General features: G+C 43.0%; 1 protein-coding gene across 3 annotated transcripts in view; it reads left to right on the top strand.

Moving 5' to 3' along the window:
• Nucleotides 1-15,152, top strand: part of LOC146809816 (uncharacterized) — a 187,841-nt gene that overhangs the window by 131,489 nt on the left and 41,200 nt on the right. For all 3 annotated transcript variants that reach the window (XM_085616672.1, XM_085616671.1, XM_085616673.1), the window contains exons 4-5: nt 6,839-6,940; nt 11,172-11,285. In XM_085616672.1, coding sequence (XP_085472798.1) covers nt 6,839-6,940; nt 11,172-11,285 — 216 coding nt within the window. The remainder of the gene's footprint in view (nt 1-6,838; nt 6,941-11,171; nt 11,286-15,152) is intronic.

The following is a 15,152-nucleotide window of genomic DNA, read 5'->3' as shown; positions in this document are numbered from 1 at the left end:
TTTGCACTCACTCATGTTTAGTAGTGCTTGGAGATTACCACCTCTGATAGGCAGTAGGTGCTGGTCGATCACCTGCCAGGAAATGTCCAGCTCGCTATGGTTTTTCTCAATGTAGTGCGCTACCAGGGGGGCAGTCGATACTTTGCAGTGAATCCTGCTTTTGTGTTGTATTATTATTTCACCATTTGGGTGGTTTGGCCGATGTATATAAGATCACAAGGGCAACGAATGGCGTAAATGACGTTCTGGGACCGTCAGTTAGTGAAAGCTCTTAGTTTGTAGGTTTTGTTGTTGGCCTTGAATTCTTTGGTGTTGGATGTAAGGGCACATACAATGCAGGTTTGGCATCTGTAATGTCCGACAACCGGTGGTAAGCCCCATGTGGCAGTGATGGAGCTCTGTTGTACTGGTTTTGTAGACCAAGTGATGGCATGGACAAGGTGATTGCCCAGGTTAGCTCCTTGTTGGTAGGAGAAGACAGGAGGTTCTTGGAATGGCTCATGTGTTCTCAGTATGGACCAATTGCGTTTGATGATTTTGTTCACTTGGTTGCTGCAGGGACTAAACTGTGTCACAAAAGGAATCCTACTATTCACTCTTTTGGCTTGGGGTGTCAGGAGCAGGTCGCGGTGGCAGTACCATGCCCTTTTCAGGGCACAGGAGACCAAACGTGGCGGATATCCTCTGATGATCAATTTGTCGCGGAGGATGTCTGATTCCCGGGAATAATCCTTGCGCCACTTGCAGTTTCTACGAATGCGCAAGAATTAGCCGTAGGGTAGACCATATCGAAGGCTGCGTGGATGGTAGCTGGAGTATTGTAGTAATGTATTCCGTCGGCTTGCGATAAAGGGTGGTTCCAATGTTCCCATCTTCCGTATGTATGGCGATGTCTAGAAATGGTAGGTCATTGGATTTGTAATCTGATGTGAATTTGAGGTTGTGACTGGTTGAGCCATTGGACAAAGGAGTTCAATGAGTCGCTAGAGCCCTTCCATATAAGAAGAATGTAATCTATTACCGGCCGATTTCCCCGCATCACCGCACTCAGTGGATCGGGGCTCCGACCCTGTACGTTGCCTTTCTGTGTCCTGATTTACCTCGCTCTTGGGTAAGACTGCATTCCATCCGCGCCTCCTCACACCCGTTCTCCCTTAACGATCTTTCAGTAAAATTACCGTATTTTCAACCCCAGGTACCCCCCTCCATTACCGGTACCTTCTACCACGCGGACGCTCCACTCAGTCCTTTCACCCCCCCAAACCAGGATTCCGACCCTGTGATTTGCCCTTCTGACTCCCGAGCAACTTCGAGATTAGGTAAGCCTGCATTCTCATGGCGCCTCGTCACACGCGGTCTCCCTTTACATTTTTCCAGCAATTTACCGCATTTTCTCCCTTAAGTACCACCTAGAACCATTGGTACCTTCCATCACGCAGACGCTCCTCCTCGCTGCACACCGCCCGGTGTCCCAAACTCTCTTATGCTGGAACACTGGTTTTTCAAGCCATGCTGCCACTTGATGTTTGCCCCCTGACCGCCACAGAAAGGCAAACCTTTGCCCCCCTCGCTCCCCTCCCGCTTCTCAACGTGCACCACTCCCCCTGTCCCATCCCTCCCTGATCTCTCCCCTACATCCCCTATACAGCACCCCTTACTTGGCAACCGGGTCCTGAAGATGATCTTGAATAAATAGGATCGAAACGCCGTCGACCGACCATTCAGCGCAATCTGCGGCGCATACTCAACTATAGTTCACATAAAGGTCTAGCCAAACCATGATCAACCATTGTAAATAATAATTCTTGATGAACCATATATTTCTGTATATATATTGTTTTCACCTTGTCACTTTGGGCCTTCCTCTGTCTTCTCACTTGTCACCTGCACCGTCACCTTGTGTGTCACGAGCACAATAGTGCACCAAGTCCTTTTGGGTTGCCATCGCAATTAATGCCCACAGTGCTCATATAACTGTTCTATATAATTTATTACTTTAAATACATGATGCCATGAGCACTTTCTAAAAACTTAACACAAGTCTCCTTTTTCCTTTTGTAATGTCTTGTACATGCATATATATTTGCCTTCCTCAATGATACCGGTTGAGACATTATTGTTAGTTTTTACTTACTTACCCAGATCTCAGCGTGGTCTATGGATTATACTCCTGTTGCCTTTTACTGATGTACAATCCAAGCATAAAATGATAGTCCAAAAGTTGCTATTTGCATAGAGTAGGTGCTCTATACAGAAATATACCACAGTGCACAGGCTCTTGTGGGTTTGTCATTGCGCATCATCCTTTAGCACATATTGCTCTACATTGATGCATGTTTTTCAGTAGTACATTTATTGTCTTGTGTTTCCAGTAGAAATTGTATGCAAAGACCAATAACACAAGTAAGAATTGTCTAAGCCAAGCATAAAATTATAGTCCAAAAGTAGCCTTAAACAAAGACTATGTGAACTATACAGAAATATGCAACAGTGCACAGCGCTTGTGGGTTTTACATTGCGCATCATCCTTTAGCACACATTGCTTTGCTTCGATTCATGTTTTTCTGCAGTACATTTACTGTCTTTGAATCCAACAGATATTGTATGCAAGGACCAAATAACACAAGTGAGAACTGTCTAAGCCAAGCATATCATTTTATCAGTCCAAAAGAAGCCAACAACCTAGAGTATGTGTTCTATACAGAAACATGCAACAGTGCACACCTAATAGCCGATTGTATGGTGCCGTATAACCATCAATTTCCCACAATGCATTATCGCAGAAATAATACGGCATATTCCTTAAAGTGCACTGACCAGAGATCCACCTGCTTGAAGTATAGTGCTAAAAGTACCACACCTAATAGTAAATAAACCTACAATACACAAAGTTTACACTGCATAAGATTTGTTGGGTTTGTGAAAAAAACTAAATCCAAAAAGTGCAATAGACTAAGCGCACAAGCTTAAATGTGTACAAGCCTAGAGATATATTAAAAATACAGAAACCTGAAAGTGTGCAAGATTAAACAGTTTTTTTCATGTTCAAGTCAGAGAGATGGGCTACATGCACGTGTAGCTTTACAGAGGGAGAGCTTTTCTCGTATCGCTGTGGTACCCTAAGAGTAGTGTGAGGGAAAGAAAAAAGGTGCTGCTGTCTCGCAGATACAAGTTTTACCCTACAAAAAGGCAGCCATTTATCACTAGATAATCCGGTGCTAGAATTAGAGATGGGTGCTGGTTGTCCTCCTCTTTTTTTTTTTTTTTTTTTTTTTTTTAATTTACATTTGAATGGAAGTGCAAAGGAGCAGCATCTTCTTTAGACAGCTGGAGTCCGGACAGGGAGTGAGTGCATGATACAGCTTGCCATTAGCCTCATGATTATCCATAAGTCGCACCTTTTTTTGTTTTATGTCGCTTCATTGCTTAAATAACACATCTGTAGCAGCTAACAACCATTAAGGTGGTCCGATGTGGAAAACTGTGTGGGCAGGTGCACATTTCTTTCAGTTTTTTTACTCTTCCCATTCTTTTAGTAGTTTAAAAGTGCTTTATTGAACAAAAAATGTTCAGATAACAATATTGGCAATAGTAATCACACAAACTGATATTAGAGAGATGTACATACCACATTACAATTCTACATGAAAGAGTGTCATTTAAAACGGCAAAGTCAAATCAATGAAAAAAAAAAAATCTCTATTCAAAATGTAGAAAAAGGCATTGATAAATCAATTAGCATTTTCGAAATGCTAACAAGAAAAGAAACTTCCTACATATAATGAATAACACCATAGAAGTCTAATATAGACAAACAGAAATTAACTATAATCTGCACACTAAAGACATGGCATAAAAAAATAAAAGTTTTATACCTATATGTAATTTATCAAGGAGGTTTAAAAACCTTAGTCTTTGTATTATTATTAGTATTGATAAAAAGGAAGTCCAAGGCCACCACAACAGATCTCTTTTAATGGCTAAATGAACAGAAGGTAAATTAACTGTATCTAATCTATGTTTATGCCAAAGAAATATGTTATTAATGGACTTCAGTTGTAGGACACTATCAATGAGAAGATCAACAAACTCGCCCATTAATATATCTGAAAACCAAATATCTGGGTATTTACAGAAGAATATGTAAAATGTCAAATGGAGTGGCAATTTAACAAATATGACTAATTTATGCCATACTTGTTTCTAAAGCAAATTAACTTGAGGAAATAAAAGAAAAAACATATGTAAAAAATTCAGTATTGTTGGCATTACAAGATTATCATTTGGAAACTTTCATTTTATATAAAGAACATGGGATAAAAAGTAAACTATTACAATAAAAGAATAGTGTCTGGGTGATTCTGGTGGAGCAAAAAGTAGAATTAATTTTAAACCAAATTTTATTCCATATGAAAATCATATTAAGTACTTTTTTCTCATGATAGTTTTATTGAGTTTTGTTTTGGAGTCAGAATTTCTTTACATAGGTAACAAGCTTGAAATTCAGTTTTAACACCATGCAATTGTGATGAACCCATAATGTCTTCATAGTATACCAAGGAAGGATCTTGGATATTCTGTTTCATGGTAGTAAGCAATTGATATTGCAAATTTCATGGTAGAGCTATACCATATGAGGAATAGTTTTGTGAGTTGTGATTGTGAATAAACGCGGAGCAGAAACAATCTGGCCACAACACATGAATGACTTAATGATTATGAGGAGAGTTGTAGGAAGGTGTCTCAAAACGAAGTACACCGATTAGAGTCCAGGCAACCCTTATTGCTTTACAGAGCTTTCTTAAAAAATCCTACATGCTCTATCCTGGTAGAGTGTTCGGGCAGGGGGAATGTTGAACTTTTGTTATACACACACACACACAGTCAATAAATGAGACACACACACAATATATTAATCCTGTACCAATTAATAAAATAGAACACATTTTATATTATTTTATGCACCAAGATTTTCGTGATCAGGTAAGTACTTTTCGAAGATAGGTTTTCAGCATTAAAATAGAAAATACTGTATTCGCTGTACTGTTAATCTATGAGGAAAACATACACTGCCTAGGACCACTTGTCAACGACTTACAGGACTGTTCTTCAGGACTTAAGCTAAGTAGGGGCCAAGGTACAAGGCATCACCAACAGGTCCACATTGGTCGGCTCTGCAGCACTCGTGTGATGTGTATTCAAGTCCATGCAAAATGGTTCCTTCAAAAAGGAGCTGCAAGCAGAGACTGGGGGACAGTCGATTTGAACCCAAAGGAGGGCTCGGTCTTTAGAGTCCTTGAAGATGGGGTGCACTGTCGTGTTTTTTTTTTAATTTCTTTTTATAGAGTTTTATATAGCTCAAACTTGACCCGAATCGGGTATCAGATCGCTTTACATAGCACCAGTTGCCTTACATGAGTACACATTCAGGCACGGGGAGATTAAGTGATTTGCCCAGAATCACAGGATGTTCAGCATCATTTCCGAGACTCGAACCCAGCTAACCAGATTCAAGGTCGACCGCCCTAACCGTTAGACCAACTCCTCTCCCTGGTTGATCTGGACTCGGGCTATGGGTCTCGTGTGCAGTGGTCTATTAGTCCGGTGAGTCACGCGGTAAGAGGCTCTCTGTTTCGGTGAGCCTTCAAAAAGAGACTGCCGGCATGGACAAGGGGGGCCGGTCCATCTAAACTCAAAGGTGAGTTTAGGTCTTGGAGGTCTCTACGTACTAGCGACACAGTCAGTTCACTTTGACTTGGGCTGTGAGCCTCGGGCGCAGAGTTGCTTTGAGGTGTCGGGTCACGGCAGTCAGACAGTTGCTTCAGGTGATGACCTGGAGATGGGGACACAACAGGACAGCTGCGTCACTCTAGATGATGGCTTCTGTGGTGCTGGCATCCGTTGTCGGCTGGTCAGTGTCCGGATTGGACCACCAACAAGTCGTGGCTGCTGGAGTGCTCCTGGGTTCTTGCATGTCGTTTTTCACTGGGGAGACAGGGCTGGCCTCTGGGAGCACAGAACACTTCATCATAGGTGGCTGCTGCGTTAGTGAGGCGGGGGCAGTTCAGTAAACCAGAGCTTGCGTTCTGGTGCCTGCAGAATGCAGGGAAGTAGCTCCGCTACTCCACTGGATATGCTGGCTGTTTTGCGAAGATCTGGTAGCCCTCTTAGGCCTTTGGAGGTTGAACAGCTGCAGGACGAGTCATCTTTGTCACAATTGTCGGGGGCATCTAGCCATCCGGCAGGGTTGGCACCAAGTCAGTTGCTGCACCTCAGTTCTTGTGGCTCTTTGGTATTCTTCTTCTTGAGTCAGTCAATTCTGATTTTCTGGTTCCAGGGGCTCCCTCAAATACTAGATTTAGCGACTTGAAGGGAAGTGAAGGGCAGTAACCAATGGGCTACTTAGCCTGGGGTCACTACACCTCCTATATCACCACTCCCTGTGTGGAGTGAGCATAACCCTGTCCTAGAGTTCCTAGTTTCACCAAAAACAAATGGTGGAACCCTTCATTTTTGGAGCACATCAGGTAGCTTAGGGCAACATGCCTACTGCATAGCTAATAGTCAAGTCAATGGCGTGCTTTTAATCATGGGTGCGGGTTTAAGCTTGCACGTATATCAGACTAGACTTTATGTGCAAGTTACAGCTCGCCTGCTACTTGAGGGCTCTCTCTCTACTGAGGACAGTCATTGCACCGACCGAAACTGTACCTCTGGACGGGTACGGAGGTCGAGGTTTCGTTGTAATGCACACATGACATGAACATGTCCAAAAAGATCTGCATTGTGCATGGCTCATTTGTATAAAATGTAACTACTTTCTCTTTTGCTCCCTCAGGCTACACAATTGTCAACAGCGACGCTTTGCTTCGAGTTAAGGAGGAGGACAAGCCAAGTGTAAGAGATCGGCGTTGTGCGGATGCTGTGAAAGACACCTTGGGTAATAGCCATGGTTGAGTTTTCTGTGTTGCAGTAACTGTCCCCTTTTACATTCTTTTTTGTCCATTGTTGGCCTGCATGTCCATGTTCTCCTGGCTGGTAAAGGGGCCTGATCTTCACAGTGATAGTGTTGAGTCCTAAAATGCAGAGATAAGGGTTATCGTACGTTTCTGAATACTGTCGAGATCTCAACCCTTCCTTCTGTGAGGGTGCCTCTTAGAACACGTGTGCCAGTTGCAGCCGTGGCCCTGTCCTTGCCCTGAGGCCATGAGAAACGTAACTTCTAACAATACCCTGTGTGAGGACGTTCTGACCTACAAACAAAAATCTCAGGGCAAAATAGAAAAAAAGCTTGATTCAAATATTGCAAAAGGAATAATAAATAAATCTGGGTTACGGCACAGTAATTAATAGGTGTGCGTAAGGGCAAAGGGAGTATGGAATAGTGTATAAGCGGTGTAGTAAGCTGCCATTGCGTCTTGCAGCACTCACTGGTGAGATACGAACGTTCCGGCTGTGTTGGAACAGGAGTCAGCGGAGGGCGCAGATTGCGCGTGCGTATGCACCTGAGATCCCTCTAGCCATGTGTACTGCTCTACCGCACAGGGGTAACTGGACTACGCTGACTGCCTGGGGGAGAGGGGCCTGTCTACCTTGGGGCACCTGTATGAAGATGACACCCTCCTTCCCTTCGATGCCCTACAGGATAGATACGATCTGTCTGGAGGGGACTTTCTGCTTCATTCGGCCCTCGTTACATCCATTCAAAAGCACTGGAGGGAAGAGCTATCTGAACCGCGGACTTCCATGGCTTGTCAGTATGTAGTCCTAGCGGCGAGTACCTTTAAGGCAGTTACCTGTCTATATAGGCGCATGACGGGCGAGATGCTGACTCCGTTGTCAGTACTGCGACAGAGTTGGAGGAGGACTTATGTGAGGAGATCCCTGAGAAGGTGTGGGCAGAACTGGTTGAACGGGCTTGGAAAAGCACTAGGAATGCCCAATTCCAGTTGGTACATTTTTTTATACTACATAGAGCTTACCTCACCCCAGCCAAGATTAACACATACTTTGGCACCCACACAGCGCTATCCCCATGATGCAATACGGAGGATGCGGACTTCCGCCACATGCTGTGTGATTGCCCCCAGTTTGGGACATATTGTGAGGAGGTGGTTACGCTATTGTGCGACATTACCGATAGAGATAGAACCCGCTATAGGCCCTTGTCTGCTGCACTGGTTCCGCCACACATCCAAAAATAAGATCACTAGTAAATTCTTGGATTTGGGCCTCGTCTTGGCTAAAATAAATATTAAAGTACATTGGAAATCCAAGCGAGGCCCCAGTATACAGCAGTGGAAAGTTGATTTTCTTAAATGGGCGGAGTGTGAAAAGCCTTGGAGGTGGCAAGGGCTTGGGAGGCGTTGGTAGTCCTACTGAATGCCCCGGAAGCAGATCTAGATGTGGATTCCATGGCTGGAGAACCTGTTGTATTACCCTGATGAATGTATTTTCCCATATCTGATTGTCTATATCTATTACATCTCTGATTGTAACTATCCTTGTCGCTGCAGAACGTTCTGGTACACAACATGTGGTACTTGCACTGTGAACTGTTGTGCTACACCCTGATGTTAGTGTAAACTTTTGCTGTGTGTGACATGCCAGGTAGGGGGTAGGTATAAGGGGTAGGGGGGGGGGGCTTTTGACTCGTTTTGTTTTCTTACAGTGTGTGGCTCAGGTATCGCTTTTAAGTTTCTTATTGCTAACTGGCTGTTCCTACTATGTTTATTTCTCAACAACCTGGGTGCTCACTGGTACCATTATTCTGAGGGACAGTTCATAGGATCTGTTGGATGTGGATGGGTGGTTTGTATTTGGGAGGAACCAGCATATGTTATTGATAGATGAGCACAAGTTAGACTTGGTATCCTGATTATGTCTGCCTATGTTTGTTTGGAATTAATAAAAATGTATTTAAAAAAAAAAAAAAAAAGCGGTGCACTAAGGGTAAGGGGTGTATGGAATAGTCTAAAAATAGGGAGTACAGGGGTCTCCCTCTAATAATTAAATTAATGGTTTTGAGTCGCATATAGATGTAATGAGCGTTGGCAAAGCAAATAGGTCATTTTTTAATAAAAAAATAAAAATATGATCACGCTTGTCAACACAGAATTTCGCCAATACTCTTTACATGTGTTGTGTGCACGCATGCTGTTTATCTTATTAATTTTTATTTTTTTTATTTTAAAGAACAAAGGTCCTTGGCATAGGAGGAAATAGTATAAACATTTCAACATAGACTACAATGAGCACTATGGATGGTCTTCCAGTGTCCAGCCGGACAGAGGAATATTTATTTAATTAAGATAACAAAAGGATGGACGAAATACAGGGCACAACAGGGATAGCTAACGGCACAATCCTGTACCGAGCGTTGAAGTAAGGGGATAGGGAGTATAGACACAAGAAGGAAATAACAGGCAAGGAAAATGGTTGAAAGAAGAGCAAAAGGTGGCTTACATTTACATGGTAATACTACGTAAGCTCATACCAACAAACACAATAGTTTTTACACAATGGTCAAATTGTGGTGTTTGCTACAAAGGTCGACGTTTCGATCCCTAGCTCTCAATACTACGGGATCATCATCAGGACTAGAGTATGAACTGTTGCCTGATAAGTAGTGTCAAGAAGCCTGTAGGGTTATGAGACAGGAAACAAAGAAACAACAAAAAAATAATAAATAAACAGTAAAAATGATCCACCTCACTTAGAGCATATCTATTCTAAAGCCGTTTGGATGATGTGGAACAATTCGCCATGTGAATAAGGTGGGTTGACGTGAACGTGATGGTGGACATGCGGACAGGAATGGCAACGTTGCTGTGTGCAGTGGCGCACATTGTGAATACAAGACCCAACAGGTCAACGACGGTGAGGGGGCAACAAGAGATGTGAAGAGTGCCCTTTGTTGTCAGTGAAAAAGGATGTCAGAAAGGCGTATGTGGGTGAAGAAAGGCGGTGTGACCAGCTACTGATGCGTGTCATAAAGAGATGACCCAAAAGTAACGACACGTGTGGTAGAATGACCGGGGGTGGCGCGGTGATATTTAGAGCAAGTTCGATGCCAATTTAGGTGCTTACGGAGGGAGAACCGTGTGAAATTCAACGGACACGACGCAGTGATGGAATTATTGCAAGACATATTAGTCGGTGTGCGCTGACCTGGCTAGCAGCTCAATGGGTGCCTGAAGCTCGTGGGCAAGACCGCGAATCTCACACGACGGGATCTGGAGGAAGGAAAGAGGGGGTGAAGATGGAGTGAGCCTGGTAAAGGGGGTGGTTCGTGAGGGAATGTAACCGGGACGGGTGTTTACCTTAGGCGTAGTCCGAAGAGAGTCGGACTTGAAGCAGGGGACGATGAAGGCGTTTAGACAGATTCAACAACCATTGTAGAGTGCTGGAGCTGAGGGAGGCAAGATAAGTGTCTTATTAAAGCATTTCCTATTGGCTTTGCCAACCCTGCGAAAACGTACATAGATGTATTGCTTTCTGTTTAGAATATATGTAGGAGATAAAGCGACGACAGAGTGACCAGTTGCAGATGTAAGAATCAGTCCCTCGTGTATTCCAGTGGAAGCCCTTCCCGACAGGCAGAATGATACACCAAACAGGCAATAACATCCATTCTATTTCTCTTGGCAGAATCAATTTCAACTTTGTATCTTTTAGAGATTTGGTAACAATACGCTAGCAGATGACTCCGCTGATTAAAGGAATAGTTTTAATTAAAGCAAAATAGATGCCTTTAGATGTAGCAACACTGCCACCTACAGGCCAACATACCATAACGGCACACCAGAAGGGTGCAAGTAATTAATCGGATGTTGATAGAACAACAAGCTCAAATGTAAGACTCTGAAAATATGCATCCCTAAATCAATAACTTGAGATTAACCTTGAAAAAGTAAATGGTCCTATGATCAGCACATGGGAGGACCCCTTCTATTCAATGTTATACTACGCGGGGCTTCTAGGCTTAGGAGCACTGCGTCGGAGTGCCTTGCGAGGAGGTTGTTGAAGATTTGGAGGTGAGCGAAGTTACTTTAGTTGTTGTGTATTTTTTTTCTTATTGATGCTTCCAATGTACGCCACTCTCTAAGCAGTCTACATTCCCCTTAGTTAAGGAGTGATGATTCCTCACCTGCTGCCTTCTTTCCCCACAGGCCTCCCCTTCATCAGCCCGGACATCCTATGCCGAATCAAGCAAGAGCATGACCTCAAATTTCTGGATTGCCAACCCTCTGATGTACGCGAGTCTGTGGCCCAGCCAGCTACAGGTGACTAGGAACTCCTGTATAATGTCTGTTTGGTTAACTTCTTGGTGATTGGTTAAGGCAAATACAGAGCCAGTATGCAATGTTAAAATGGCATTGTTGTTGTGAGCAAGGAGGTGCACCAGGAAAACAAATTCAGTCCCATAAGTTTTGTAAAGAAATCCTTTATTTTATCAGTCTTCAAGATTTTTTGTAACACGTGCAATCCAGCCAATGAGTTTCATTCCAAAAAACACTCCTGGAACCTCGTCAGGGCCAATACACCTCTAGTATCTCCAGTAGTCTAGCAACGTATATTAGTTTTTTGTTTTTGTGGAGTTTTCCACAGCGGGAACTAGACCCCAAGGTATCGGAGCGCTTTACATGAGCAGCAGTTACGTTACAGTGGGACACATTCATTTTTTTGTTAGGCACAGGGAGATTAAGTGATTTGCCCAGAATCACAGAACGTTGAGCGTCCCTGCCGAGACTCGAACCCGGTTCCCCAGCTCGGCGGTCTACTGCCTTAGCTGTTAGGCCACATTCTCTCCCCTAGTTTGTGTGGGCATGCTCAAGCTCCATAACTGCCACAATGATAAGTGAGCCTTCTCGTGTGACTGCGATCTGAGTTCAAAACTCATACTTCACTCACAGGCAGAAGTGTATTGGCCTATTCAATCGTAAAGCCCTGACGAAGTTCCAGGAGTTTTTTTTGTTACGAAACACGTTGGCCGGATTGAATTTGTTACAAAAAAGAATCTTGAAGACTGATAAAGGATTTCTTTACAAATCTTATGGGACTGGATTTATCTTCCTGGTGCACCTCCTTGCTCGCAACAACTTTGGAATCTGTCGATACTTAAGGGCGACAAATGCCGGAGAATTTATGCACAGTTCATTTATACTATGAGTGATAAATAAGTGAGGTGCAGCCTGGATAGTCCAGCGCCTCTTTCTATTTTTGTGATCTATTTAAAGGGCATTGTCTCTGTCTTGAATTTTTTAAGCAGTGTGCTTTTCCCATGCGACCTCCTCGTAGCGCATGTTTACTTTGCATTAAAAAGACGCCTGACCTACAGGTTAATAAGAAATGCTATTAATTACCGGCTTAGTTATAATCCGCTCTTGCTCGTCACAAGGATGAAAGTGTTAGTCATCTGTTCCTTTTTTATTAAAACCTGCCAAATGTTGAGGAGGGGTGTTACTGCCAACTCCGTGGAACATATTTTATTCTCTTGATATCCATGGCCTGGTTCAAAGCCATCACCGACAGTTTGTGCACATATTTATGAAAAAGCCTCGCCATATTTATAAGCAATGTTTACATTCTGCAGCAATCCGGGGTCTAGAGTGACAGCGCAGTTGTTTGCAACACCTACTGTTACCAATTCCTTAAACATACACAGAATGGACTTGAAGTACTTATTTCCCTCCTCGTGCTGATTGGTGTATCATTTGTCTCCTGCGGTGTGCGTGTGTTTCAATGCATTTCAATGGATGAGGGAAAGATTTAGATCTCAGAAGTACAATGAATTATTATGGAGTGCTCTTTCATTTGTTTAATTTCTGCATTTCCCAAACTATGGGTCGTGAAAAAAGATCCTTTTAAAGTCTGTATTTATCTTGTCGCATTTGCTGCTCTTCAGAGATAGAGGTAAAATGTCAGGCTGTCTTCTGACATATTGCTGCTTATTTTTTAACATGAGGATTTGTGTTGATAGACTCCTCTCACTTTGCAGTCAGAGAAATAAAAGTAAGTTAATTATGCGACAATCTTGCTGGGATTCAGGCAATGTGAAGGGAAAGGATGCAGGTTGTCATTTTTTTGTAGCAAAAGAGCCAGTCTGTGTTCCCTGTACTAATTCTCCACAGGATACCTTTGGTTTTCTTAGATAACCCTCCTCTTCTCCTCGCCCATCCTGAACACTAGAACGCTATCTGCCCTAACCACGCACATGCGTGGTTAAGACAGATGCATGGTTAAGGCAAGCATGGTTGTGCATGCGTTGGAATGGCATATGTGGCTCTGCCTGCGTTGTTACGGCTGTTTCCCGAATCAGGGAGTTAGATCCCTAGTCCTAAAGAAAAGCTATGGGTATTGGCTTGAAACATGTATTCCATTAGGAGGTCGGGTACATTATCAACTACACTTTATACTCTCTCCCCTTTTTTTGACCATCCTACCCGGAGGACAGATTAAAATATCACTTACCTACTAGGCAGGTATTTTTAACCTCCCACGTATGACCCCTCCCACTCCTATTCCTTCTATAATTCGGAGTATACCACTCCGTGCTCCCACGTATTTTGCAGGTCGCAGCACGACCATTTCACAGTGGAACGGGAGGAACCATATGATGAACATACCACAAAGGGGCAACCCTGGTATGTGATGGTTATATATAAAACCAAGGGTTTTCTCTATCCTGTGGAGGGTTAGTACACTGAACACAGATTGCTCTTTTGTTTTTAAGAGTATAGATGTAGGTGGATAGGCCCCTCTCGTCTTTTTTCCTCTTGTCTCCCCCTTTCTTTTGAGATTTTTTTGTAACACCCAATAAAATGTAAATACCTGTAAATGAACTGTACATATTCAGCAGTCAGGAAAGCAAACATGAAGCACGTTGTTTGTAATTATGAAGTGTGTGTGGAAGCAAAGATTTAAATAGGATAAAAACCAATCAAGGCACTTTACTTGGTGGTGCGCAAATGACAAATATTCACTGAAGCCGGATTTCAACACACTATCATTTGTGTGCAATATAAATTTATCAGTAAAATTGTATGCCTGCACGTTTATTGGTCATTTCAATGGAAAGTTAGCCGTTGGTAAATGGCAGTGCGCCACCACACAATGCTTTAGTTAAATTAAAAGAATCACCCACCTCCTTTACATCAAAGCTAAGTGTGTCACGAAAGATTGTTGTTCAGAAAATTGGTCCATGGTTCTAAAATGCTTGAGAATTACTCATTAATCTCAGTCATGCATTGTATACAGAAAACAATATTTTCTCTCATTTCTGTTTTGGTACTGTAGATCTTTCAAGCTTTTGTCAGGACTCGATGTGGGTCTTAGCTTGGCATTCTAGACCACAACAATCAAAGAACACCCTCATTCAATTCAGTTGCCTTCTCTTCATTACCCACCTGGAAGATTACTGTTCAGAATCTGATTCCTTTAGTTTCCCTTTGTAAAAAAACAGCGTATGTGCCCTGCTTCAGCCTCAAGAATCGGCGCGCAGAAAGAGACCGGTTGTACATCTAGGCCTAGATGTCATTTGTATCTCAAGCCAATCAAGACAGAGCATGTCCTGAACGCCAGTGCTGACAAAGAACATCAAGCCCAAAGATGGTTGGATGAAATGAGACACAGTGGCTTCAGCCTGAGACTCGTCAACAGTGCCCAATTCTTCTGTTTTCATATTGACAGCAACTCAAGCTTTGCTTCATATATTGCACACAAAACCAAGAGAATATGGCAGAAACTCTCCCTGGATGTCAAAGTGAAATTTTCTCGCAAGGCACTTTACTTATTTGCCTCAAAACTGGCCAGGTCTCACCCCTTTTAAAGACTTTTTTAGTGGGGTATGCGGACTTTATTCTACCTTTTTTTTTTTTGCCAATGAACTTTTCACCATCTGCATTGCCTAATAATACAGCGCTGCAGTTGGAGGTGGTGGCAAAATGCCCCTGAGCAGTGTGGGGAGGGCAGCAGGGGCCCGAGAATGTTACCCCGTTAAAAAAATCATACAAAAAAGGCAATCATTGTGGGCAAAATACAGGCGCCAAGTGTGTGTCAATGTTTGCCCCATTGAAATATCCACTAATGGTTGAACGTAAATTATCTCAATAACCTTTGTTTTATCTCTGGTCTACTCTTACTAGAAAAGG

Source organism: Triturus cristatus, chromosome 7, assembly GCF_964204655.1.
Source record: "Triturus cristatus chromosome 7, aTriCri1.1, whole genome shotgun sequence".
Taxonomy (NCBI): domain Eukaryota; kingdom Metazoa; phylum Chordata; class Amphibia; order Caudata; family Salamandridae; genus Triturus; species Triturus cristatus.
Note: the sequence above shows the minus strand (reverse complement) of the source record. Positions and strands in the feature narration are given on the sequence as shown.